General features: G+C 39.6%; 1 protein-coding gene across 3 annotated transcripts in view; it reads left to right on the top strand.

The window, feature by feature from the left end:
• Positions 1-26,540, top strand: part of ARID5B (AT-rich interaction domain 5B) — a 261,942-nt gene that overhangs the window by 182,127 nt on the left and 53,275 nt on the right. The window contains exons 1-4 of one of the 3 annotated variants that reach the window (XM_075841144.1): positions 11,742-11,834; positions 17,707-17,819; positions 19,154-19,376; positions 23,606-23,658. In XM_075841144.1, coding sequence (XP_075697259.1) covers positions 11,831-11,834; positions 17,707-17,819; positions 19,154-19,376; positions 23,606-23,658 — 393 coding nt within the window. In that variant the 5' untranslated portion in view covers positions 11,742-11,830. Of the gene's footprint in view, positions 1-11,741; positions 11,835-17,706; positions 17,820-19,153; positions 19,377-23,605; positions 23,659-26,540 lie in introns of those variants that run through there. The other 2 variants (XM_075841143.1, XM_075841142.1) reach the window with 2 other exon arrangements.

Below are 26,540 nucleotides of genomic sequence, written 5' to 3'. Positions count from 1 at the left end.
ATATGAAGTGACCAAAAAACAGCGATTCTGGCATTTTTAATTTTTGTATTTTTTACGACATTCACAGTGTGGGTTAAATAATGGTATATTGTAATAGTTCGGGCTTTTACGGACACGGTGATACCAATTTTTTTTATTTTTGACATTACTTTAGAGGAAATTTTTTTTTTTTTAAACTTTTAATATATATATATATATATATATATATATATATATATAAATTTTTTACACTACTAAAAACTTTATCCAATTTTTTGTTACACATTTTTTTAGTCCCACTAGGGGATTTGAACCAGCGATCGTTACTGGTACAAGACACCGGAATAATAATGTTTTGCAGTAGATTGTCATTTTTACAGGCTCCTGATAAGCCCTGCCAGAGGCACCCCCTGATCGCATTGCGCTGGGGCCGATGAGCTGTCAGAGGGTGGCGCCCCCTCTTTCTAATGTCTTAGATGCTGCGATCATGATTGATTACAGCATCCAAGGGGTTAAACGTCCAGGAACAGCACAATTGCTCTTCCTGGCCGTTAGTCCCGTGTGTTAGCTGTGACACACAGCTAACACCCACTGCGTACGGTGTGGGCTCAGTGGGTGAGCCCTCTCCAAACATCATGTCCCGCACCACGACGTGCTATTATGTCGTGGTGCGGGAACAGGTTAACGGGTTCCATTGGGTCTCCGTCATGGTTTCCGTCATTTTGCCAGGCAAAAGCAATGCTGCACTATTTTGTCTGGCAAAACCAACGGAATCTGTGACGAAAACCCCTAACGGAGCATCCGATGCAGATGTAAATAGCCCCTTATGAATACATTTAGTCATTCTTTTTTTCTGATACCAGCACTCCACCCATTTGGCACAGGTGTTTTTAAATAGCAGGAGACTGCATAAGGGTTTCTACCTTCTCAGTTTGGCCCCTGAGACTACGAGGAAAGGTGAGCTTTATCCATCTGTTCACTTTTTTTGTGGTGTTGTGTGGCGGTCTTTGTTGCTGTAGTGCTGTCTGTGGGGGGACGTGGCCCAGGGCCAAGGTGGCCTAGACTGGCAGCATGGGTGCATTTTTAACATTTTAAATTTTGCAGAGCAAAGTAGATGTGTGGTCCAGGTTTTCTTCCTTCCCCTTAGGGTATGTGCACACGTAAACTGTCTGCGAAGGAGAAAACAGCTGCGTAGTTTCAGCCGTAAAAGCTCCTCCTCGCATTATGCGAGGCGTCTGTGACACTCGTAAATCTTGAGCTGCTCTTCATTGACTTCAATGAAGAACGGCTCAAATTACGTTGCAAAGAAGTGCCCTGCACTTCTTTGCCGAGGCAGTCAATTTACGCGTCGTCGTTTGACAGCTGTCAAACGACGACACGTAAATGACAGGTCGTCGGCACAGTATGTCGGCAAACCCATTCAAATGAATGGGCAGATGTTTGCCGACGTATTGTAGCCCTATTTTCAGGCGTAAATCGAGGCATAATACGCCTCGTTTACACCTGAAAATAGGTTGTGTGAAACCAGCCTTATATGCACAGCCCCTTACCTATTATTTTTACACACATGGACCATTGTTATGGAAAGTCTATCAATATGTTTTGGTATTTTTTTTGGGAGGGGGGGGGATTACCAAAAAGTACATGCAAACTCCATGTAGGTGCTGCCCTACCAAGTTCAAACCCATGGCCCCATTTCTGCAAGGTAGCTGTACGAGCCATTGTGCGAGCCCCTGTGTGAACTGTGTCAGAGGGATTATTTCTGCAGATCATATAATGAGCTTACATATACGATCTAATCACACTTGCATTTATGGCCACTGTAAGACTTTAACCTGTCCTTTGTGGTGCTTTTATGCTATCTCTGGAATGTAATGTAAAACTTTGATATGTTCTGATGAAAGACCTTTTGATACACCTATTTAATCTCTGCATGATGAAAATGAATGTTAATTTGAATTTATTAGGACCTGTAATAACATCTGACTAACCTATTAGCTCTCACAGCTCTTTACCCTTTGATCTTGGATTGTTAACTCTAATAGTCAATGGCTCTTGCTATTTGACCAGCACTCAGACTTTCGAGGACTGCACTAAACTCAAATACAACCCCATAAACACACACACACTGCAAGCGAAATGGCCCTGTGAAAGGAGAAGGACTCAGATTGCACTGGCAGATAAATCCTTCATGGCAATGGGTAAAATATCTCTTGCAAAACATGTGGCACTTAGTCTAATGTTGATGGTCTCATATTTCTGTTTCTTGTTCGGGCGGTGAATGCCATTTCAACAATTGCTGCAGTAGACTTGTTCGCTATGAAATAATTACCTAATGTTGCAAGCAAATTAGATTTAACCAACTAAACACACCCAGGATACCAATATTTTTTTGTCAAAGTATCTTTCTGGGGTTTGCTGCTTGTAAATACCAGTTATGTAAAGAGATGTAAAAAGCTACAGAAAAAAAAAAAAGCTGCATTGTATAATAATCTATTAACAGAAATTAAAGTGAAACTCTGCCTTTATGAAATTGCTAATACAACTCCCTAATATACATGTATTACCCAAATCACTTCTGTGACCAGCAGGAGCAGTAAGAGGAGACATAATTCCCCCTGTGTCAGCAGAATACAGGCCCTGGGAGCACATTGCTGTTCTACCCTTCCCATCTAATTTTCGCACTGCTGATTTGTAAAAAGTGGGATTACACTGATTCCATGTACTTATTGGGTATTAATGATAATGCAGTCGATTAATATATTTATAAGGGGTTGTATACGATTCAAAAAAGTTTTTTTTATTTCTGTTTTATACTGGGCCATTCTTCTCTGGCCTATTTCTGGTATGGCAGATTAAGAATTTGCACCATAGGTCAATTTCCGCACGGAAAATCCAGACAGAAATTCTGCAATGTTTGCGCTACGTATTTAAAGTTGCAGCCAAGGTGTAGACTCATTTAAGGAATGTATCGCTTAACATATAAAATATTCAATATTATACTACTACTATTCAATTGCATACTTTTTGTTGTCTATTTTAAAGTAAGGTAGTCTCATAAAGATAACCCCTGCGTAGTGATCAGCTGATTGCCATGGGTCCAGCACCAGGAACCCCGGCAATTTAGCTATTATTTCACTCTGTCATACATTGACGTCCCCATGTTTTGTTTTGTTTTTACACATGGGCGTGCCGAGTCCTCCAGCGCAGGCCACTCTTAGGGGCTCCCCACTCTGGTTCATGGTGTGAGAGACCCACTGCTAGGACATCCACATGTGCTAATAAGGCATATGGGCAGGAATTGTCTTTTTAAGACAACCCCTATAATATTTGCAATGCTGCAGAGAAATAGGAACACGCATCGTTTACCGTATATCCAGGTATTTCACAAATGACTTCATTTATAAAATATTTGAAACCTGCTGTACTATTCTGGTGGTGGCAGGGTCGCCATTGTTAATGTTGAGTTATGCAATTTTGAAATCTATTGCAGTTTCATGGGTGAAACTAACTAACTATACCCTACAGAATTGGTAATAAAAAGAACACCTGGAGGGATATAATAGCTTTATTGTTCATTGTGTCTTGCTGTATAGCATCTCGGTGTAGTTAGAGAACATTGGCCCTGACTTAGGCTTCAGTAAGTAAATGCGAAAACAAATAATCTGTTTTTCTTTGGGCTATTTTTCAAGATCAGCAGTGAGCAGCCATCGATAGACTATTGCACAAGACAGCTGTACGCTAAAGCAAGCTTGCCATCTACTAATTGTTTTACAGAATTCATGAGTTCTCCTGGAAATTACAGGGTGGAAAATGAGTGAAAGTTAAGCAGTCGTAATTATGTGACACATGTTCTGTTTAATTAATATATAAGAACACTCTATTATTATTATTATTATTATTATTATTATTATTATTATTATTAGAATTATTCATAAGCTGAAAGGGGAAAGAAAGTTGTAGATGGGAACTATCAATATAAGTGTAAAATATTTTACTTGATTTTACATATCACAGTAAAGTTACATTATCTGTCAAATTTTCCATAATATCTGAATAATATTAATACACTCGATAAAAAAGATCTTCATCACTTCCCAAACGTTTGAAGACCAGATTGTCTCTCTGGGCAATGAAAAGGACAAGTCTTCCCGGACTCTGGCACTATATTTTACCCCATTTTGCTGTATACCTGGACTAGCTGGTACATGCCACTACATGCCACTCTTTGTTTTTCTTTGAATATTGAATTATATACCACTATGTTTCATATACTTCAGCTAATTCACATATATCTGTGGTTTGTAATTCACTTATATCTATGCTATATAATACCTTTCACATGGTACCTTGGATTGGAGTTGCATCTTCCTTCTAAATATTCTGCATTGTTTCATAGTGGCTATATGCCATAGTGTGCTGTATGGCAGATACAGATATGTTCACTCTTACTTTTTCTTGAATTGTGTTAAGTTATACAATTTGCCATGATAACAATTCAATACGATCTCGCGCCATCCAATAACAAATGTATACGCTAAACATGTTTTTTTACATGGGAGTCTATGGGTGACAGATGGCATCCGTCAGAGGTATACATATTTGTACATGTTTTGTCGGATTTAGAACGAAAATAAGGGAGGACACATCTGTAATTGCATGTATTCTAATGGGGTTTTAGAAGTTTTATAGAAATGCTTCCAATAGTTAAGTTTTTTTGTGTTTTCTGTCCATGGAATAACCTTGGAAGAAATTATGAAACATGGATAATGGGGGCTGTCCGTAGGTTTCAAGCTGTTTTTAAAGTGTACCTTTTTATTTCTATAAGCTTTAAAATCAAGTAGATTTTACTGCAGTAACTATTTTATGTGCATCATTAACTGTACCATTCAGAAAGAAGATCCTTTTGGTTCCTGCTGTTTTCTTTACTAATCTTCTCACAATGCCTACCAGAGATGTAACTTTAAGCTCCTGGACCTAAATGCTAAATATATAACCGGGCTACTCAACTATCTTCTGTAATTTATAGCCCTGGTCTCCTGATATGGGGCAGAGGAAACTTTTTTGTTCCCGTAGGCTCCAGGGCCTGCTTGCAGCCCTAACCTTTGCCCCCTCCGATAGTTACACCGTTGATACCAACTCTGTACCTATTGATTTGTGCTACCAATGAGTTCAGAAACCAAGTGGACAGATGGGTCATAGGGAGAACATCTCGGAGGATTGCAGCAGACCAGAAGGTTCTGTCTGCTGCAACTCAGCAACGGCGCATGAGGGATCAAATACATCTATCGTAGACTTACTGATGCATGTAAGGGTATGTTCACACGGCCTATTTACGGACGTAAATCGGGCGTTTTTGCCCCGAATTACGCCCGAAAATAGCGCCTCAATAGCGCTGACAAACATCTGCCCATTGAAAGCAATGGGCAGACGTTTGTCTGTTCACACGAGGCGTATATTTACGCGCCGCTGTCAAATGACGGCGCGTAAATAGACGCCCGCGTAGAAGAAGTGACCTGTCACTTCTTTGGCCGTAATTGGAGCCGCTATTCATTGACTCCAATGAATAGCAGCGCTAATTACGGCCGTAATTGACGCGGCGTTCAAGCGCCTGCACATGCCGGTACGGCTGAAATTACGGGGATGTTTTCAGGCTGAAACATCCCCGTAATTTCAGCCGTTACGGACCCCCGCCGTGTGAACATACCCTAAGATCTATAATTGTAAATGTAGCTTTTACACACTTATAAGAAAGCGCAAAAAAAATGTCAAGTTGGAAACCAGCCCAAATAAAAAATTAAAACTGAGCTGAATGCTGAGCAAAATGTAGTAACCACTAATGTATGCACAGGTTAGGGCTGGGCAATTAATCGAAAAAAACACCTAAACCAAAATTCAGCGCAATTAACAGAATTAATTCTGCACATTTTGCTTTTTTCCCCGATTTAAACTGTATCTGCATCTTCAGGACGCAGATACAGTAGAATCCAATAGTAGAGCATGGGGCCGTAATATCCCTGCTCTACCATTCACTATGTGCCGCCAGATGCGAGGCAGTGACGTAATTGCGCCCGTCTGTGCCGAGTCGCACAGACCAAAGGAGCAGAGGGATCTCCACTCATCGTTGGAACGGGGTTAGGTGAGTTCGTGTATTATTATTTTTATCAGTCCCTATTGGGGCAATGGGGGGCAGCTACAGAGGCAATATACAGCGAGGGGGCAGCTATGGGAGCATTATACTGTGGAGGGCAGTTATGGGGGCATTATACTGTGTGTGGGCAGCTATGGGGGCATTATGATGTGTGGATGTGAACTAAACAAAATGGACTACTAGCTATGTATAGTTATCTATATATCTCCAGTATGGTCCAAGTGGCTGCTCAAAATTAAGTTCCTGTTTCGTGGTGGAGAAAAGCGTGTTATAAGGGCAATTTGGCTGGCACATTTGTATGGGCACTGCAGTGTTTGACACATTTTGAATGGGCACTGTTGTAGCATTATCGACAATGTGGGCACTACTATGTAATTTGGACTATGATATCAACACTACTGGCTGGTGCAATAATATGGGAAATTCTGTTCGGCGGGCAGAATTATACAGGTAATTCTGTATGGATGTTATCAGTGTGCTGGCACTACTATTTGGTACTTCGTCGTGGGCACAAGAGTGGAGAGTTGATGCATTACTATATAGAGAGGTTCTGCTGTAAGCACTACTATTTGGAACTATTCAAGGGTGTCACTAGCACTGGAGCGTCTATGATTGAAGCTCCAGAATGGCAGCTGGTTATCATTGTGACTATCATAAAGACGTTATACAGCCACCTTTGGTAAATATAGTGTATGCCATATTTACTTATATTTATTTATAATACCTGTTGATTTTGGAATATTGAAGCTGCTGTGGTTTTCATCTTTAGTTTTCTCAATATGTTATCCATATTTATTTGGGCAATTTCCATCATGGGTTTTTCGATATAGCAGATCTTTTGTTCACCATAAGCTACATTCATGTTTCATTTCCCATTTGAATACAGCCTTGTGAAATCTGCTTCTCAGACTAAACGAGTTCTCTCTTCAATTGCATTATCATGCAACGGTGCACCGATCAGGAGTCAGTGGACCACATTCCTGCTCATCCAGTTTTAATAAAAAGCTGTATTAAGCTAAGCATTCATTGGTCTTTACAGGTTTGTAATCGAACATTGAATCGTACTATTTTAATACTATAGACTCGTGTAATCTGTGTGTTATGAGATATAGAATGAGACACCCTGAAAAAGTACACGGGCTCGATCTAATGCCAGACACAACATGGCACATTGTGATCAAAGTTGAAGTACCACAAGAGGTGCCTATTCACTATAACAAAAAGGTGCCTACATTTCTGTAAGTTTGTCGCTTATGTTCTACTGTTCACACCGTATAGAACTATTATGGCTTCTTGTGTACAGCGCCGTGGAGCATTGTTAGTATTAGATACTATATGACCGTATTATTTGGACACTGTATGGCAATATTATTTAGGTGGAGTATATTATTCAAATGCTATTATCCAGCTATTTATCTTTCACAGTTTACTGACTTGTATTTGTTGCTGTTGTTGAATAGGATCTATTCCATAATTGACCCCGTAGTAGTGTCACGTACACTATATGGACAAAAGTATTAGGACACGCCTCTTAATGATTGAATTGAGGTGTTTCATTCAGTCCCATTGCCACAGGTATATAAAATCCAGCACCTCGCCATGCAGTCTTCCTTAACAAACATTTGTAAAATAATGGGTCATTCAAAAAAGCTCATTGAATACGAGCGTGGTACTGTAATAGGATGCCACCATTGCAACAAGTCAGCTTGTGAATATTTTTTCCTCCGAGATATTCCACAGTCAATTGTGAGTGGTATTATTACAAAGTGGAAGCATTTAGTAACCACAGCAACTCAGCCATGAAGTAGAGACCACGTAAAGTTATAGAGCGTGATTGCTGATGCGAATAGTGCATAAAAGTCGCCAACGCTCTGCTGACTCAATTACTGCAGTTACAAACCTCCTTTGGCATTAACATTAGCACAAAAACTGTGCCCCGGTAGCTTCATGATATGGTTTTCCAAGGCCGAGCAGCTGCATGCAAGCCTTACATCCCCAAGCACAATGTCAAGTGTCAGATGGAGTGGTGTAAAGCACTGGACTCTGGAGAAGTTGTAACGTGTTTTGTGGAGTGATTAATCACGCTTCTCTATCTGGCAGTCTGATGGACGAGTGTGAGTTTGGCACATGCCAGGAGAATGTTACCTGCCTGACTGCATTGTGCCAACTGTAGAGTTTGATGGAGGAAGGATAATTATGTTGGGTTGTGTTTCAGCGGTTGCCCTAGTTTTCTTAGTTACAGTGAAGGGAAAGTTGAATGCTTCAGCATACCAAGACATTTTGGACAATTGTAGCTTCCAAATTAGTGGGAACAGTTTGGAGTTTGCCCCTTTTCTGTTCCAGCATGACTGTGCCCCAGTGCACAAAGCAAGGTCCATAAAGACATGGTTGGGTGAGTTTGGTGTAAAAGAACTTGACTGACCTGCACAGAGCCCTGACCTCAACTACATCCAACACCTTTGGGATGAACTAGGAGAATGTGAGCCAGGTCCTCTCGGCCAACATCAGTGTCTGGCCTCAGAACTGCTCTTCTAGATGAATGGTAAAAAATTTCCACAGACGCACTCCAAAATCTTGTGGACAGTCTTCCCAGAAGAGTGGAAGCTTTTTTAGCTGCAAGGGGAGGGGGGCAACTCCATATTAATGCCTATGGATTTAGAATGAGATGTTTTAAAAGCCCCTGTAGGTGTAATGTGTAGGTGTCCCAATACTTTTGGGCATAAAGTGGAAAAATGTATACTAAATGCATAAAACTACAAAGCTCGCAATGGGGGATGTTTACTGAATATTCACAAGAGATGGCATGGGATAATACTAATATAATAACTGTAAACTTAGTTTATGCACAGGGGAATCTCATATTTTGACTCCTTTTATGATTGAAGTAAAACACATTCCTACTGTCATTGTTTCCGGTTTTCCAAAGTGGTGTCATTTAACACTTATGGCTTCGTTCACATCTGCGTCAGGATTCTGTTCATGGGTCCTGTCGGAGCTTTCCGTCAGGGAAACCCATCAACGGAATCCAAACTGAAACAAAAGGAAACCATAGGTTTCAATGGTGACGGATCCGGTGCAAATGGTTTCCGTTTGTCACCGTTGTGTAAGGGCTCCGTCATTTTATAGAAATGAATAGCGCAGTCGACTATGGTATTGATTTAGTCAAAACGATGGAACCCTTGCACACCATTTGCACCGGATCTGTCACCATTGAAATCAATGGTGATGCAAACGGAAAACTATGGTTTCCGTTTGTTTCGGTTTGTATTCTGTTCATGGGTTTCACTGACGGAAAGCATGAACAGAGTCTCTATGCAGATGTGACGGAAGCCTCTGTCTTTTGTATACGAACATGAATGTCTGCTGGCTTACACATTATCACAAAAAACACAGCCTGAACATACTACAAAAGCCACAAGCTGCTAAACCACACAATAATATATCGAGCAGAAACCAATAATATATTCAGACATATATATTCTCAAGCAAATTAATTAATTAATGTATGCTGCTTTATACCAAAGACACAGAATTAAGGGGGGGGCACAGATAATAATAATAACAACAAAGTGTCATCATGTGATCAGTTGATGCTAAAACTATACCACAAAAGCAACAACTCATATAATAGCAAATCCCAATTATCACATGTGGAAATGTGCCCATAAAAACAAAAGACTAGAAGAGGGCCAATATCTTCGGAAGCAATAAAAATAGTAATAATTGGCAAACTTTGACTATTGTTCTAACTTTTCTAGAACTACGAATATGCGGCCATTGTTGGTGGAAATGCTCTGTAAGAGTGTGCCTATTCTGTTAATGTATTACTGACACAGGCTGTCACAATGACTGTCAGCTTTGCCTGTTTTCTGCTGGCAGCACTTGTAGAGCAGCAGTGGAGGATTTTTGTCCTCTGATTAAAGTATACCCCCGGAAAAGCTCCCAACGTCGACATTTGACGGAGGCTGTGACTGATGCAGTGGAGGCGTTTAATGGAGGCATTGTTAGCTTTTTCATGATGTATCTGTTAAATAGATGCCATTATAGCCTAGGGGTGACTGATGCCACTGTTAGACATCCGTTTAATGTATCCGTCACCCATAGGCTACAATAGGTTTAAAAGCCTATGACATATTCATTAAATGGATGCCTGTGACGGATGCCAAATGTTGGCATCTATCACCCATAGACTAATATGGTATCCATTTCACGGATAGGCTATTTACAGGGTACCACAGGATTGAATAGTGCAGTGTACTATGCTACTCCATACTTAATTTTTTGCAGTATACTAATGTGTACCGGGCAGACGAAGGCCAATATGACATTCTTTTGGCCTCTGTCTGACTAATAAACCCCTATGGCAATATTTAGCATGTACGTCGGGAGCTTTTTTGATGTACACACGAAGGCCGGATTTACACGAGCGTGTGCCTTTTGCGCACGCAAAAAAAGCAGTGTTTTGCGTGTGCAAAAGGTACTTAACAGCTCCGTTTGTCAGCTGCGTATGATGCGTGGCTGCGTGATTTTCGCGCAGCCGCCATCATTATGACACTCTGGTGTTTTTCTGTTTTCATTCATACTTTTTACTGCTGTTGCGCGAATCACGCGCGTCACACGGAAGTGCTTCCGTGTGCTGCGCGTGATTTTCACGCACCCATTGACTTCAATGGGTGCGTGACGCGCGAACAACGCACAAATAACGGACATGTCGTGAGTTTTACGCAGCGGACACACTGCGTGAAACTCACGGACAGTCTGCACGGCCCCATAGACTAACATAGGTCCATGCGAGGCGCATGAAAATCACGCGCGTTGCACGGATGGATTACACGTTCGTCTAAATAAGCCCTAAACATTAGTAATCGGCAATCTATTTCTATAGCTCCATCCGCTTCCGTAGCTCTTTACATGGTACAATATTGGAGTAATATATTTTATGAAATGTAATAAAACAGACAAATAAAACCAGTGATCACGAGATACATTGGGTAGGGGCCCTGTTCTTACAATCTATTAGTTATATAGTTATTATATTCTTCAGTCACTTCCTCAAGATGTCACTTTACTGTCACACGCTTTACATTGATGTTCCAGTAAATGCCTGATTCAGTTGTTTGTTGTGCTTTGAGGAAGCGAGTAATGTTCTCCGGCACATGCTGTTGTGAAACCCGTCCATCCTAGTGATCAAGTCTTCTTTTCATGTTGTCGAAGTGCAACATTCGTGCCAAGTACAGGAGGCAGCTTGTTGTCTGAGGCATCGATCTCGCCTGCAAACAGTTAACGCTTGGGTTCTGTTTCCACCTTGGGTTTGTTTTTAGCTCTGCTTTTTGTGATGTCAACTATATCAAGTGCAGAGGCCGGCAAGAGGGCACAGCCCAAAAAAAAAATAAAAAAAATAGAACAATTAAGGCAAAATGTCATAACCTACATTGAAAAGGTGGTGTAGTGCAGCCCCAACTGGCAGCCAGGAAAGTCATTCCACTCCTAGCCACTAATGTAATCTGTGTTTATACCAGTAATGTACTGTAGCTCAGGGGGAGGGGGAGTTGTAAGCACACAGCAGATACTCAAAGTGTTCATTTTGTGTTAAGCTCACATCCCCACCAAGTCGAGACTTCCAGGGATTTAATGGGCAGTCAGATGCAGTGTAGCATTCATGAGAACTGATATAAGTGAGACAGATGCTAGCCGACTGGAATGGGTAACGCCACCTTTATCTATTTTTTTGTAACCTGAATTTGCATGTTTTATGTCTTGTTAGTTTCAGAGGGCAAACTTTGGGCAGCTGACTGTTGTTGTTTATTATGTTGTTCTGTGTTTTTAGACAAGATGCTTGGACATAGCAATCTTTAGAAAATCTGCTTGACATGTTTCATTCTTACACGGGATAAGGGGGAAAAAAAAGCATCTTTGCAAATTTAGGATTTCAAGTGGGTACCAAATCGCACAGAATTTGCAGATTGATTAAAATATAAATGTAGCATGTCAAGAACGTTGCCAGTTCTCTGTGTGACACATTTAAAGTGAAAAACAATTAGGAGAGACGATGGATCTGCTGTGGATTCAATGGTGACAGCTCCTCTCTGCTTTTTTTTTTTTTGCAGGGTTGGTGGGGAAGTGGGGGGGGGGGGTAGTTGAACTATATGTACCAAGAGAATAGTTTAATCCTTTAAATCTGAATGTCATGCATTTAGCAGCCGGTGATTGATTTGTCATATAGATCTTTTTGCTGTTTTATGGTTTCTTGTATTAATATATACTATGTAATAGGATTTAATAGTGTGGACTTATACGGGGAGAGAAATTAGGACATTCAGGAAGGAGGTGCACATGGTACTGTTATGAACGTTTCTAGAGAACGTGATGGAATAATTTGTGATACGTCAGCGTTATAAAAATGATGAATAGACTGCAGGCTGCGCGCTCTACGTATGATAACTTTATCCCTCGTCAATTATTATGTCAATTATTGATAGTTGTGTCAATTATTCCAGTACTCTGCACTATTCCCTGTGTACTTTGTTAGTCAGGCATGTCTTTTAAAACAGGACACAATGTATTTCTACATTCAAGCAAAGTAACAATTAACAAAACATAATTAATGGGAGTGGGACGCAGAATAGGAGAATAATGTTTGCAGCAGAAATTGCGGTTAGTGTTTGTTAATTAGTAACACATCATAATCACTCAGTATTATTGAAGTCTGTCTGCGATGCAAACAATTAAAGGTGCTGAAATAATAGATAGTATATGAGATAGATAAAATATGATATAGATGGAAAGGAAAATGGATGGATAGATAGAATATCATATAGATTATGATATAGATAGATAATTACATAGATTATGATATAGATAGATAATTACATAAATTATGACAGATGGATATATATTCAAAAAATCTAGATAGATAAAATATAATATAGATGGAAAGGAAAATGGATGGATAGATAGAATATCATATAGATGATATATAATTACATAGATTATGATATAGATAGATGGCTATAGTATTTATTGGTAAATGAGCATATACAGTCTTGCTGCCTGTGCTATGTGATGCTTAGCCATGGCCCCTGTGGTTTTCATTCGCAATGTAAGCAATTTGCATGTACCGTAATTGCTGTGTTAGCATTGTAAAGTAAATGACAATAAAGTGTCAGTCATGTGTGCCCTGTAAAGACACGGAAACCATTATGTTGCTGCCAGTTAATTGGTTATCATCCTGGTCACCGGAAGAGTGGGCACATTAGGCTGATGATGTACAGATTCCATGCTTGCAAATGGGAAAGTGTCACAAATGGACCAATTTCTATCTCTATGTATACCATTTGGCTAATGTATACTATTGTAATTACTGGTTTGTTATCAGTGTGTTGTTTATGGATTATGTGTCAAGTGATTGGGCTACACAGCTAAATGGTGATGATCATATATTACTAAATGCAAGCATTACTACTTGTATGTATTTGTCTGTATGAACCTGTACATATATAAATATATGTATTGTGAGTTTACGAGCGTTCAGATCGCTCGTTCACGTTCATCGCCCTGTAAATAGGGCAACGATCAGCCGATGAACAAACAAATTCAGTGGCTGATTGTAGAATTTATGCCGCAGAAAATGTTATCATTGTTTGCAGCACATCTTGCTGTGTAAACAGGGAGATGTGCTTCCGACATGATGGTAATGCATGGGGACGAGCAATCGTAGTAACGAGCGCTCTTCCCCATACACAGCTCCTTGTGAAAGGAGCAAAAGAGCGCCGATCAACGAGCTGTGGCCGGGGATTCCGCTCCAGGAGAAGTCACTTAAGTCACTATCCATATACGGACAGTGACATCAGGGGCAACTCCTGAAGCGGAGATTCCCGGCCAGATGGATTCTGCTCCTACAGGGAGCTACAGTGGCGCTATCTACAGGGGGGTGCTATCTACAAGGGGGCTGTGGCACTACCTACAAGAGGGCTGTGCGGCACTACCTACAGGGGGGCTGTGTGGCACTACCTACAGGTGGGCTGTGTGGCACTACCTACAGGCGGGCTGTGTGGCACTCCATACAGGCGGGCTGTGTGGCACTCCCTACAGGCGGGCTGTGTGGCACTACCTACAGGCGGGCTGTGTGGCACTACCTACAGGCGGGCTGTGTGGCACTCCCTACAGGCAGGCTGTGTGGCACTACCTACAGGCAGGCTGTGTGGCACTACCTACAGGGGGGCTGTGTGGCATTATCTACAGAGGGTAGTGTGTGGCATTATCTACAGAGGGCAGTGTGTGACGCTTCATCCCATGTGACCGCTGCTGCAGCCAATCTCAGAATACAGTGGTCTCGGGGGATTAAACGTCATAACCAGGAGGCCGGCCTACAAGCATGCCGTTTAAGTGCTGCAGCTTTCCGCAGTGGACATTTCGGGTGAAAAACTGCACCACAGTTTGGTGATTTTTTCCGCCCGGAATTCTCGGCGGCGCACAGGGCGAATACGCTGCATGCTTTTACTTTTGGGTACTGTGAATGGGCACCATTATAAATGGAATATGTAGAATAAATGTGTAGAGCTACAATGGGCCTGTTAAGTTTCAGATCTGGTGTTTTTTTATTGTTTTGATTTAGTATTGTCTATGTTAACAATGCAGATTACATAAACACTGTACTGTGAGCACTGTATGTCAATCACATGTGAAGGAATATGGGCTTTCTTGGCATGGCCAACACATGGATGTCGTCTAGAATGTTGATATCTGCAGTTCTATGGGGCTGGAAATCGAATTATCTCGACACAATGCTTTGACTTGTGTTGGCCAGATATCTTGTTTTGTGATTACTTAGTAACAGGACCTGTTGAAACGCTACAAATGAGTGGCGAGATTTGGGAAATCCATCAATTAGTTATCTCCGCCAGCAGTTAACCTGAATAGTTTATTTATTGGTCTGCTTTATTGTTTTTCTTTTTCGTGTTTTTCTTGGGTATTATAGAATCAAATACATTCAGCAGTTTTTGCTTTGGTCTACGAGAGTTTCCAATTGGAGCGGTTGGCCATTTTTGGGTTTTATAAATTCAGTTCCAGTACAGTATATTAAAAGAAAAGTTGGTTACAAAAAGTCAACTTTACTCATAAGGCAATAAATCAACATCTTCAAAGAGAAAGTACAGTATTTCTAGTAAGTCATTAGTCATACGTGAAAATGTCACTGCTGTGAGTCAGCCTCTGTTATAAAGTCATATTTGTAAAACTGCTTCTGATAAAATCTTATTAGTTTGTCAGTTGCGTTTATTTGCAAAGTACTAGAAAGAACATTACTCATAATATGTTAATAGTTGCCATTCAAGTGACACATTGCTTGTTTGGATAATTTTTACATTTGACATACTTTTCATAAACTAACTTATATATGAAACAAAGTCCTGTGGAGAGCAGTTTGGTGATAATGAGAAGATGTTATGACAAAGCCAAAGTAATTTTTATAAAGTCCACCCATAATTGTAGTATGACATATAATATTTCTGAAATGAATGAAGATATGGGGTATAAGATTTGTTTCACCTACCCCTATTCTCCTACACACCTGTATCTGAAAATGAATGTCTATTAGGGCTCATGCATACTGGCACAGAGTCTGTACAGCGGAGTCTTTAAGGGGTTTTCCCACAAACACATGTATCCCCTATCCACAGGAAGGGGATACATGTGTTATCGCTGCAGGTCTGACCTCTGGGACCCCCGGCGATGAGGAGAACAGGAGACCGAAAGTCCCCCCGAATTGCTCCATGAGAATGGAGCGCTGGAGCGCATGCCTGACCAGCGCTCAATTTATTTCTATGAAGCTGCTGGAGACAGCAGTCCCAAAAGTCTCATAGAAATGAATGGAGTTCTGGCCGAGCATGCGCACCAGCCCTCCTTTCTCATGGAGCACTTCAGCGGACTTTAGGTCCCCCCGATCTCTTTTTTCACCTCCAAAGTGCACTCGTGGGGCAGGCGTGGTCGCAAATCCCCCATAGACTAGAGTCTATGGAGAGATGCGTGACACGCAGTAAAATAGGTCATGTCCTATTTTTTAACGGACCCTTCACACACGTTGAAACAGCGAACGCATGAACGGCCCCATTGAAATACATGAGTCTGTGTGACGGCCGTTGTTTTAACAGCCGTCACACGGACTACATATACGCTCGTCTGAATGAGCCTTAACTTACATTATGGTTCTACCTGTGGTATTATTTAGGCACTGTATAGCACTACAAGTTGGACGCTTTTATGTTTTTATTGTACTTTATGGTGTTATTACTGCATGTAGACATTGATTGGTACGGCCGCTAGTGTACAATAGTGTCTGGAGCTGCCAACAGCTGGGGACTCACATGAATGGGGCACAATGCCATAGAAGATGAACATTTAAATGTTTTATACATGTATCCCAAAATAATTTTATTGACTTGAATGCAAATATGTAAAGTATAGTGGAAGTGGAGATACACTTGTCTGGAAACACTCCTGTTACAATGTTTTTATGTGTGACATGACTAAAATTCTTCCAAGTCCTTCTTCTGATTTAACCACTAGGATTCTGTAATTAAGAATGTTTGTCCCTGGAATTCGTCTTAAGATGTTTCTAATTGTTCACTATTATTGCACAATAACGGATGTAGCTGAATTGTAACCAGTCCAAAATAGTTCAGAATGAGACAGTGAAGGGGAATTACAGTTAACAGATACGAAATAGAAATGGTGTCAGACTGAAATAGTAAAGTACCTTTCATCTCAACAGTCTTTTTCTTATTTTTAAAGCTAGTTTTAAGTGGAGCCCCACCTTCGCCTATTTTCTTTTGCCATGTTTTCAGGCGACCACAAGGCAGACTTTGATGATGACTAAATTGAGAACATCTTTTCTGGTTGACCTGGCAGTGAAGTCCCACAGTGAATAAACACAGTTTTTTGTTTTTTTTATCAAGAGTTGAGTCAGACCTAGGCTTTCCATTGTTTAAATCAGTTTGTCCAGTTTGGAATGCTCATCATCAGCTATTATTGTAGAGGTAACATCATTGCAAATAGATTGCCCTACATCTCCACTGCAAAGGAAACATTACCTACATCAGATAAACTAATGCTCCCTGTGTCCATTAAATTCCTCGAGTCTTCCAGATCTGGGAGTGGTACAATTTTCAGTATTTTGAGGAAGGTCTCCATCGAAGTTCCTGGAAGACACCCCCACCCCTCTATTTGCTGAATATGTCCTCATAGGTTATGCAGCAACAGTTGTCTAAAGTATACTGCCTCCTTTTAAATAGCATATACAAGCCACAGACAGGAATGGTGCTGTTTCGGGGGGGGGGGGGGGCAGGACTTTTTTTTTTCTAATCCTGGACTTCCCCTTTAAGTGATATTTTGTATCTTCTATGTATTTACTGGATAGATGGGATTAGTGACATTTGAGAACCATTCACCTGATGCTAAATAAATGTTTACTGAATTTTCCAGGTTCATCCGCAAGCCTGATAATCTTTTACGTTTGCTAGTTAGAACATTGATTTCTGATACCTGTTCTGTATTAATTGATTTCTTGCATTTCTTTCCAGCCCCAAACCTAAAAGGCCGACCACGCAAAAAGAAGCAATGCTCGCAGCGGAGAGATTCTGTTAATGGAGTGAAAGATGCCTCCAATATCTGTGATGGCAAAACTGTTGCCAAGGTAATCTTATAAAAGCTCACTTTCATTTCTGCTGCCTCTTGATTGTTTATTGTTCCAGTGTCTCCGATGGAGAGGACTATTTTTAGCACAAAGAAATTTTCTTTTTCCTTTGCTGTAAAAATGCAGTGTTATTTTGACACTGGACTGATTTTGTTCTAAGAATGTAGCAGAAAGTAGGACAACGTTCTTCCATTCATGTCATGTAGTGTTAGCTTAATCTTGGTGACATAATAACTTTCTTGAATGTTTTTGCAATCTCAAAGAATAAACAAGACAGCCTTGTGGGTAAATACTGGATTTGTGTGGGGGAGGGATGTCTGCTCTCACTTTCTCCAAAATTATTGTGCAAAACAAAAACAAAAATGTAAGATGCACCAGATACTTGTAGGTCTTTGAATGAGGCAGCCCTCTAATTACACACACACACACACACACACACACACACACACACACACACACACACATACATACATACATATACACACACACACACACACACACACACACATATACACACACACACGCATACATATACACACACACACACATACATATACACACACACACATACATATACACACACACGCATACATATACACACACACACACATATACACACACACACACATATACACACACACACACACATACACACACACACATATATACACGCACACATATATACACACACACATATATACACACACACGCATACATATACACACACACACACACACACACATATATACACGCACACATATATACACACACACATATATACACACACACGCATACATATACACACACACACATATACACACACACACATTATCACATACACATACATATATACACACACAAACACACACATACATACACACACACACATATACACACACACACACACACACATACATACATACATACATACATACATACATACATACATACACACACACACACACTACTTTAACTCAGTTGAAATTCTAAATAGTCCATGTGCGTTTCACACTTTGGAATATGTTTATAAGGCTTATTAAAAAACAAATCGAACCCCTTTACACATTGGCAGTGCCTTGACAGGCAAACCCTTACAGGCAATGTATATTTTGGTCATTTTAATTTGAGGAATATTTATGGTAAAATGTCCAATGAACCCGATCAAGAATATTAGAGACAGTAGAGAAGGATCGCCAGATTGTTTTATTTGTTGCAATGTGCACGAAGTTCCCCGGGATATTAATAATATGTATATTTAAGTTAAAATATGTGTTTTGTCTGTGAAATAAAACAAGTTGGCATTTAAGCTCACGCACTGTGCGCGATTCTTCTAGGTAAAGTGTGAAATTAAGGCAGCGCTGCCAAAAGCCAAGACTGCCAACGGCAACTGCAAGAAAATCTCAACTGAGGATAAACCAAAGGTGGCTGCAGCAGGTGAAGGATGTAAGACTGAAGAGTGCAAAGCCGATGAGCAGGCATTTCTTGTAGAACTGTATAAATATATGAAAGAGCGGAAAACACCCATTGAGAGGATACCGTATTTAGGTTTTAAGCAAAGTAAGTACATTATTTTTATTAGTTATATATGCTTAAATTAAGTACTAGGAAGCATTTCTGAAATGGGTTTGTGTGGTATGACGAATTGTTAAAAACTATTATCCTCCTGATTGACTGAGAAATCTCTAAGCCCCCAGTACTTTTCTCAAATAATTTGATATATTGTTTCTTTGCTGTAGATTATCTGCATGGATTAGCACTTGTATGTATGTATGTATGTATGTATGTATGTATGTATGTGTGTATATATATATATATATATAGTGGTGTTGTCCATAGCTACCAGTGAGATGTATGTTAACCTGTGCTGGAGATTATTTCAATTTTGGCTTGCTTTTTTTTTTTTTGCATATACAGTTTTTTTTGTATTTGCAAGCCTACTATAATGTTTAGACGCTTGAGTCATGTGATGAGCTCCAAGATTGTGTAACTATATTTTTGTTTTCTTTAACCTAATCAGTTTTCAGAATATTGTTTCAAAGCTAACGTTCAAACTACATTATTGGGCATGACAAATCTGACAATATTCATATTAAAAACAAATTTAAAATTTGTTAGAACATTTTTGGCCTGTTAAAGAGGTATTCCCATCTTAGACATTTGACTGCACCTGTATCGAGAACGGGCGTCACCTGAACCCGTTTTGCTTGGTGCGGTGGTTGCTGGATGCAGAATTTAGATAGGACTAGGAGAGAGAGGGCTGCGCATAAGCTGTTTAGTCGGAGTTACAGAAACAGCCGAGCAAGCATTGCTTGGCTGTTTCCGTAACAACCATACAACAGAATATGGAGAGAGCTCTCTCTCTTCTTGTCCTCGTCTGGATTTTGCGGCCAGCAACCACCGCACCAGACGAAACGAGGGTTGGGTGACCCCTGTTCTCGATATAGGTGAAAATCCAGGAGCTGGGTCCCGCATCTATCAGATATTTATGGCATATCCTGTGTATATTCCATAAATGCCTAAGATGGGAAAACGCCTTTAAGATTTTGACTATAAAAGGTGCTCAGTGTAATTTTGCATTTTAGTAAGCGATAGGGCAAATTCTACTAGGGAAATGTGTATATACTTTAGAATAAAACAATATTGACGTTAGCAAAACAATTCCATGCAAGGGCACCATACCATTGGGCTCCATACTTTTAATAACTTATTAGAGAGGTCATTATCAATAGATATTATTACAGTTATTATTATTATCTCATCAGGGGCATAGTAGGGCAAATATTGATGGGACGACCCCTTTAATCCAACGTCTCAAACTCCAGAACTTCTTATAGTCTGGCAATTGTTTCACACAGAACTGCAAAATAATAGTCAATCTTATTTGTCCAGAAGAAAAAGACTGCGCAAAGTTTACTACTTATGAAACAAAGTGCACTTATTGTAGTGATATCACTACTTGTTACATACTGGATATACTTCAGAATCAAAATGCACATAAATCTATTGGCTAATATTGAGAGAATAAAAACAAAAGCAGCATCTTTAAGCCAAGTTTATGGCTCAAAGTGGAAAAGTGGATCAGTCAGATCTTTAATGCTACACTATTGGCAGAGGATGGGGGGAGACTTAGATGGCAAATATGCAGATTTCTATGATTTGATCCTGGATTTTAATGTAAAAAGCTGTTGGTACGCTGCCAGGACAAAAAGAAAGAGTCCTGCTTCCCCCACCCACACACTGACAGAACTCCCTGTATTAAAACCCATACAAGAAAAGATTTAATTCTAGGCTTTCTTTATGAGTCCTGGCAGCATTTAAACAGCTTTTTTACATAAAAAAATAAACCTAATATACATATAATACATAATATCCACAAGCTCATTGTCATCTCCTCTATCCTATGCTGCAAGGTAGCATGGAGGACCTGACTAATCCGCTATAATTAGGCTGATGTCACACACTACTTTTTTTGGGAGGGTTAAATATGCTGCGGGTGCTAGTTAAAAGTCTATAGTGGAATATGATAACGTCTACATACACAGTTTTTGCTTGTATGGTGTATGTTTTATGCAGCATTTTGAGGTCAATGGAATTTAGCATGCTCCAGGTATGGTGGTTTTTCTGGCATTTTTCCCCATAGGCTTCTGTATAGAACAAAAATAATAGGAAAATACACATAAATAAACGTTTGAAACGCAGGGAGTTTTTTTTACTTGTGTTTTAAAAACGCAGAAAAATTTGCATGGAAGCCTTACTGTTGTGCATGAAATGATTGTATTATTTGGATATGCGGCTGTTTGATTTTGAATGATATTTCTATATAACAGTGGTAAGTGTGTGGCTTGTAATGGCATCAGGTAGTCGTTGAAAGTTCATTGAAGTGAAGTGGTACATAGGTCGAGTAGTAAGAACTGGTTCTATAGTGGTCATTGTGGATGAGAGAAAATGACCTACAATTGTAATGACAACCAAAGCACTACTTACTTCTCCAACTCTTGTCTTTTCCCCAAATGTGTAATATGTGCTTGGAGATATTTTCCTCCTTCATTGGAACCATGTGTTACTTTTATGAGGAATGTCACCCCTTGCATGTTTTACATAATAATTTACATACCTAATTGGCAGTGATTGCCGCCGAGCTCTGGCAGCCATGATAAACTTGAATAACTGCAGATGATTACAATGTTTGTCTCCAAACTGGCTGCTTGAAATAGAAGAGCAGTGAATGTTCTCTGAACAGCTTTGTTACATTATGCATTGATTTAGATTAAATCAAGACCTAAGAAAATCTGTTAATGGATTTGAAAAACATTGGAAGGTTCATCCAGGCTTTCCAAATTGTTTTGTGTTGAAGGGTGTGTTGTCTAATTTAAATTTTCTTGAACTTCCCATAAACAAGAGAGTATTAAACAAAGAGGGCTTAAGTCCCGTGCCGTGAAGCTGCTTCTAATTTGATGTTTTTTATTAAGAGGCGAGCAAGTCCAGTAATGTGCATTTAGGAAGTGGATAAGAACCCGTAATTGTAACTGGATTACTGTAACTGTTTCCTGCTCCTTTAGTAATACTTTGTTCAGAACTATTGAATTGGGTAGAAAATAATATCACATTTTTCGGGGAGAAATTGTAATCTTGTATCCATCATCGTTGAATTCCTTATGAATTATCGCATGACTAATGTTGGCTTAATCTGTTTGCAATTAGGAGAATAAGCCATTGTGTGCTCCTCATGTTAATAAATGAAATCTAAGGGCACAGTGGTCTCAGTTCTGGTTATACAAAGACATCTGGCCTTGTAGTCTGGTTTAAATAGTTAGATCTATGGCCAATGAAAAGATTATGTCACAGAGTCCCCATTTGTGGTCGCGGTACCAACACGATCCAAAGGGGTTGTCATGTGAATATACAGTGGATATAAAAAGTCTACACACCCCTGTTAAAATGCCAGGTTTTTGTCATTTTACGAAATCAGTCCAAGATGAATCATTTCAGAACTTTTTCCACCTTTAATGTCACCTATAATCTGTACAATTGTATTGAAAAACAAACTGAAATCTGCACCAGCATTCACTAAGGTCCCCCGACACTTCCCGTCATAGCAGAGTGATGACCTATTGTCCTTCTCCTCATGACCAGGGCAGTCAATCACAGTCCATAGCGATGCCACCACTAGCGTCTGTTACTGTCATATGGGGAAGGGCTACACATCATGACTAATGTCAACAGAAAGCAGTGGGGGACCCTGGTGACCAAAATGTTGAATTTGAGAGGTTTGTATCTTTCCCATAAAAATTTATTTTCAAATTTTAGTGTTTGAAATACACTTATAAAGTCAAAAACCCTATAACATGTATATATTTAATTATATTCAAAATAAAGTGTATCACAGTATTTGTGGCAGACACACTTCCTTTATTAGAGTATAATATTTTAGTATAAAACTGAATTTTCCAGTTCGTTGAGAACAGGATATGTGCTGGTATAAATTTGTTGTTTTTTTTATTTATAAAATTTGATTCCATAGATTGTTTTGGTGTTTTCAGGAAATGGACCTTAATTATGCAGCTATGTAGCCTTTCCATGTGCAATTTTCATAAATTTTTCATATTATAATACTTTTGCCTGTGAAGAAATAGAGTTATTTTCTCCACAATTGTGACTTCTACCTATGTAAATCTTTGTGTTTAATCAGATTCGTGTGAGTTTATTTTTTAGCTTTTATTATGTATTTGTTTGAAGTACTATGGTTAATGCAATGCTTATCTAAATACCTATTGTCCTTCTAACAGTTAACCTTTGGACTATGTTTCAAGCTGCTCAAAAACTGGGAGGATATGAAACCGTAAGTGTTCTGAATATTTTGTTGATTTTCTCATTGCTCCAATATTCCCATATATAGTGTTCTCATTTATTATTTATGTAATCATCTGTGGACACAACATGCATATTGAATAAACGGGTCTGGCTGTCAGTTTTAAAAGGTAGGGTTCACAACAAATACTGTGGGGCTGGGACCACAACCTGGATGAGGAGCTGTTGATGCACATTTGAAAGAAAATAAATAAATAAAATTAAAAATAAATAAATAAAAAAACAAAAAATCCAAATGCACTGCAATCAAGAATGTTCAAGCCTATGCTTACACGTCTCTTGAGATTTTTCCTGTCTAAATTGCACATGGCAGGTGGCGGCCCTGAAACAGATTTTGCATTGGGGTGCAGGAGCTTCAAGCTAAGTCTCTGAGCTCCCCTTTATGGTAGCTCCTGGCAGTGTCCCGTAAACCCTACTAATAGTTAATACAGGGTGCCCATTCTCCCCTCCAGTGACCATATAAGGCCCACCACTTTCTTAGTAGTCATAGCAGGCTCCCTAACTTCCTCAATAGTCACAACAGGGCCCCTTCTCCACCCCAGTAGTCACAGCAGGTCCTGACATCTGCTAGTAATCACAGCAGGGCTACATCTCCATTTTTTAGCAGTAGTAACAGCAGAGCCTCCATCTACTCACATCCCAAATGCTCCAGAGATGCATTTTCTGCTGGCAGGTACTACCTACGATGAGCAGCCTTTTGCTCACTGCTGTATGTATCTTCCGGTGTCTGATAGTGTATCTACGAACAGAGACTGATGCAAGGTGACCATACAGCACTGATATAATATGTCAGCCTCTGCGTGCTTTCTCTGCCCAGCAAGAGTGGTCTGTGATCACCTTCCTCTTTAACGATGGAGGTTCATGCGGTCAGCGACCGCATACAGCTCCATTAACTCGACACTGGGTTGGAGCACCTGGCCACCATATCCATGAAGGACAGTAAGCAAAACCTAGGCACCAAGGCGAAGTTTCTAGTTGCCATGAAGACCCGATGACACGGGTTTTGTCCAGCCCTAGAATAGAAGATAGATATCCGAACACATTCCATAAGGAATTGTTATTCAACTAAGAAAAGACCGGAAACGGAAATCTATAAAAATAGCTTTGGTATTTTTTTAATTTTAATACCCAAATACAATTGCAGCTTCCCTGAAATATGGATTCTATTGTCCATTTACAGTAATGTATATTGCACAATTACATTTTCTTGTTGGGATGACTCCGGATTTTACCAGTGAACACCTTTAAAAATAATGTATTAGCTCATTAGATTGTGATAGAAGAGTAAATTGTGAAATGTTACTTTTCTTTGTTTAACAAATTTGGAGTAAAAGTTTAAATAAACAATATTTTAGAATTGCAATTCACATAGGGGGTTTATTGAACTAGCCTGGGAGAGAGGCCTGATTAATTCCAGCTTTAGAAGTATTGTAAACTTGTCGTAAAAAAATGTACAAGTGGAAAACACATGTAACTCTTCCCCGTCAAGGAAATTAGTTGGGTCTGTAATTTTTTCCCATGTTAAGAAAGAGCTTATTATTGTATAATCAGCCAAGATTGTATAAAAAGAAAACTTCACTTGGCAGAATACCTGACATCTGCTCATGTCTAATAATGTGGAATGTATTTAAAAGCTTTAAAACATAATCAGCAGTGGCCATTAAGAAATTGGGTTTTGCACTTATCTGCTTTAATTGTAGTGTAAAATAGCTTAATGGGTAAAATGCCACGAGCGGATAAACAGGAAGTTATCAGTTATTCTGGAAATTCTCTCCACTCGTTTTTATTAACTAATGCTATCTGACATGAGAGCTCTATATTTAGCTCACAAATACATTTTGATGGTCACGGACTGAACATTATGTTCTTTGAACCAAGAAAACATTAGATAAGGCAGAAAAGATTAAGATCCTTTTTTTTTTTTTCTTCCCCTAATGTAAACCTTTCAGCTATAACACACACTCAACAGATGACAACTCCAATAGAGAAATGAAAGATGTCATCACTAATTGTTTCCAGATTTTGCTTTGATTAAATGGAATCTATTCCTGTTTAATTGTGAGATACTCTGATCATAGCTATGCTTTTCCTCTTTAACTTCACATACATGTAAACATAACATGTGAAGTAGACAGTTCTAGGACATGCGGTATGTGTTATGCAGCAGCATGTAAGATCTGCAAATAAAACCCTATAATCCATTACCCAAAACAGAGTCCATTGTAGCCAGTCTGACATCTGGACAAAACGGTGATCTGTGATGCCCAATACGTTTTTTTTAAAGGGGTATTCCTAAAATCATAAATGATAACCTATCCATAGGTGATACTCTTTTGATCACTGGGGGCCCCACCACTGGGACCCCGACCGATCGTGAGAACGGGGGTCTTGAACCCGCAGATCCCACTCACTTAAGGAGGAGCTTGAAAGGATCGGCGGTCGAGCATGTGCCCACCGATCCGTTTACGATCTATGAAAATTATGGCTGTTTCAGTCATTCCCGTAGACTTTGAATGAAGCGACTGCGCACATGCTCGACCGCCGCTTCATTCAATGTTCTCCTTACTGTAGTCAAGAAGTGAAGAGGATCTGGGGGTTCGGGAGCCCTGTTCTCACAAACTGATGGAGTTCCCAGTGATCAGAAAATTATCATGTATCCTGTGGATAGGTGATAATTTATGATTTAGGGAAACTCCTTTAATATACCAGTCCTTTTACTTTGGTAGTGATTGAAGAAAAAGTAATAAAATACTTAGGGTGTAACAACATACCTCCCAACTTTTTGTGTGAATGATCTATACAAAAATGTATTTGAATATAGATATTTTTTTAAGGTCCAAATTTCATCACATC

The sequence above is a fragment of the Rhinoderma darwinii genome, chromosome 11 (genome assembly GCF_050947455.1).
Source record: "Rhinoderma darwinii isolate aRhiDar2 chromosome 11, aRhiDar2.hap1, whole genome shotgun sequence".
Lineage (NCBI taxonomy): Eukaryota > Metazoa > Chordata > Amphibia > Anura > Rhinodermatidae > Rhinoderma > Rhinoderma darwinii.
Note: the sequence above shows the minus strand (reverse complement) of the source record. Positions and strands in the feature narration are given on the sequence as shown.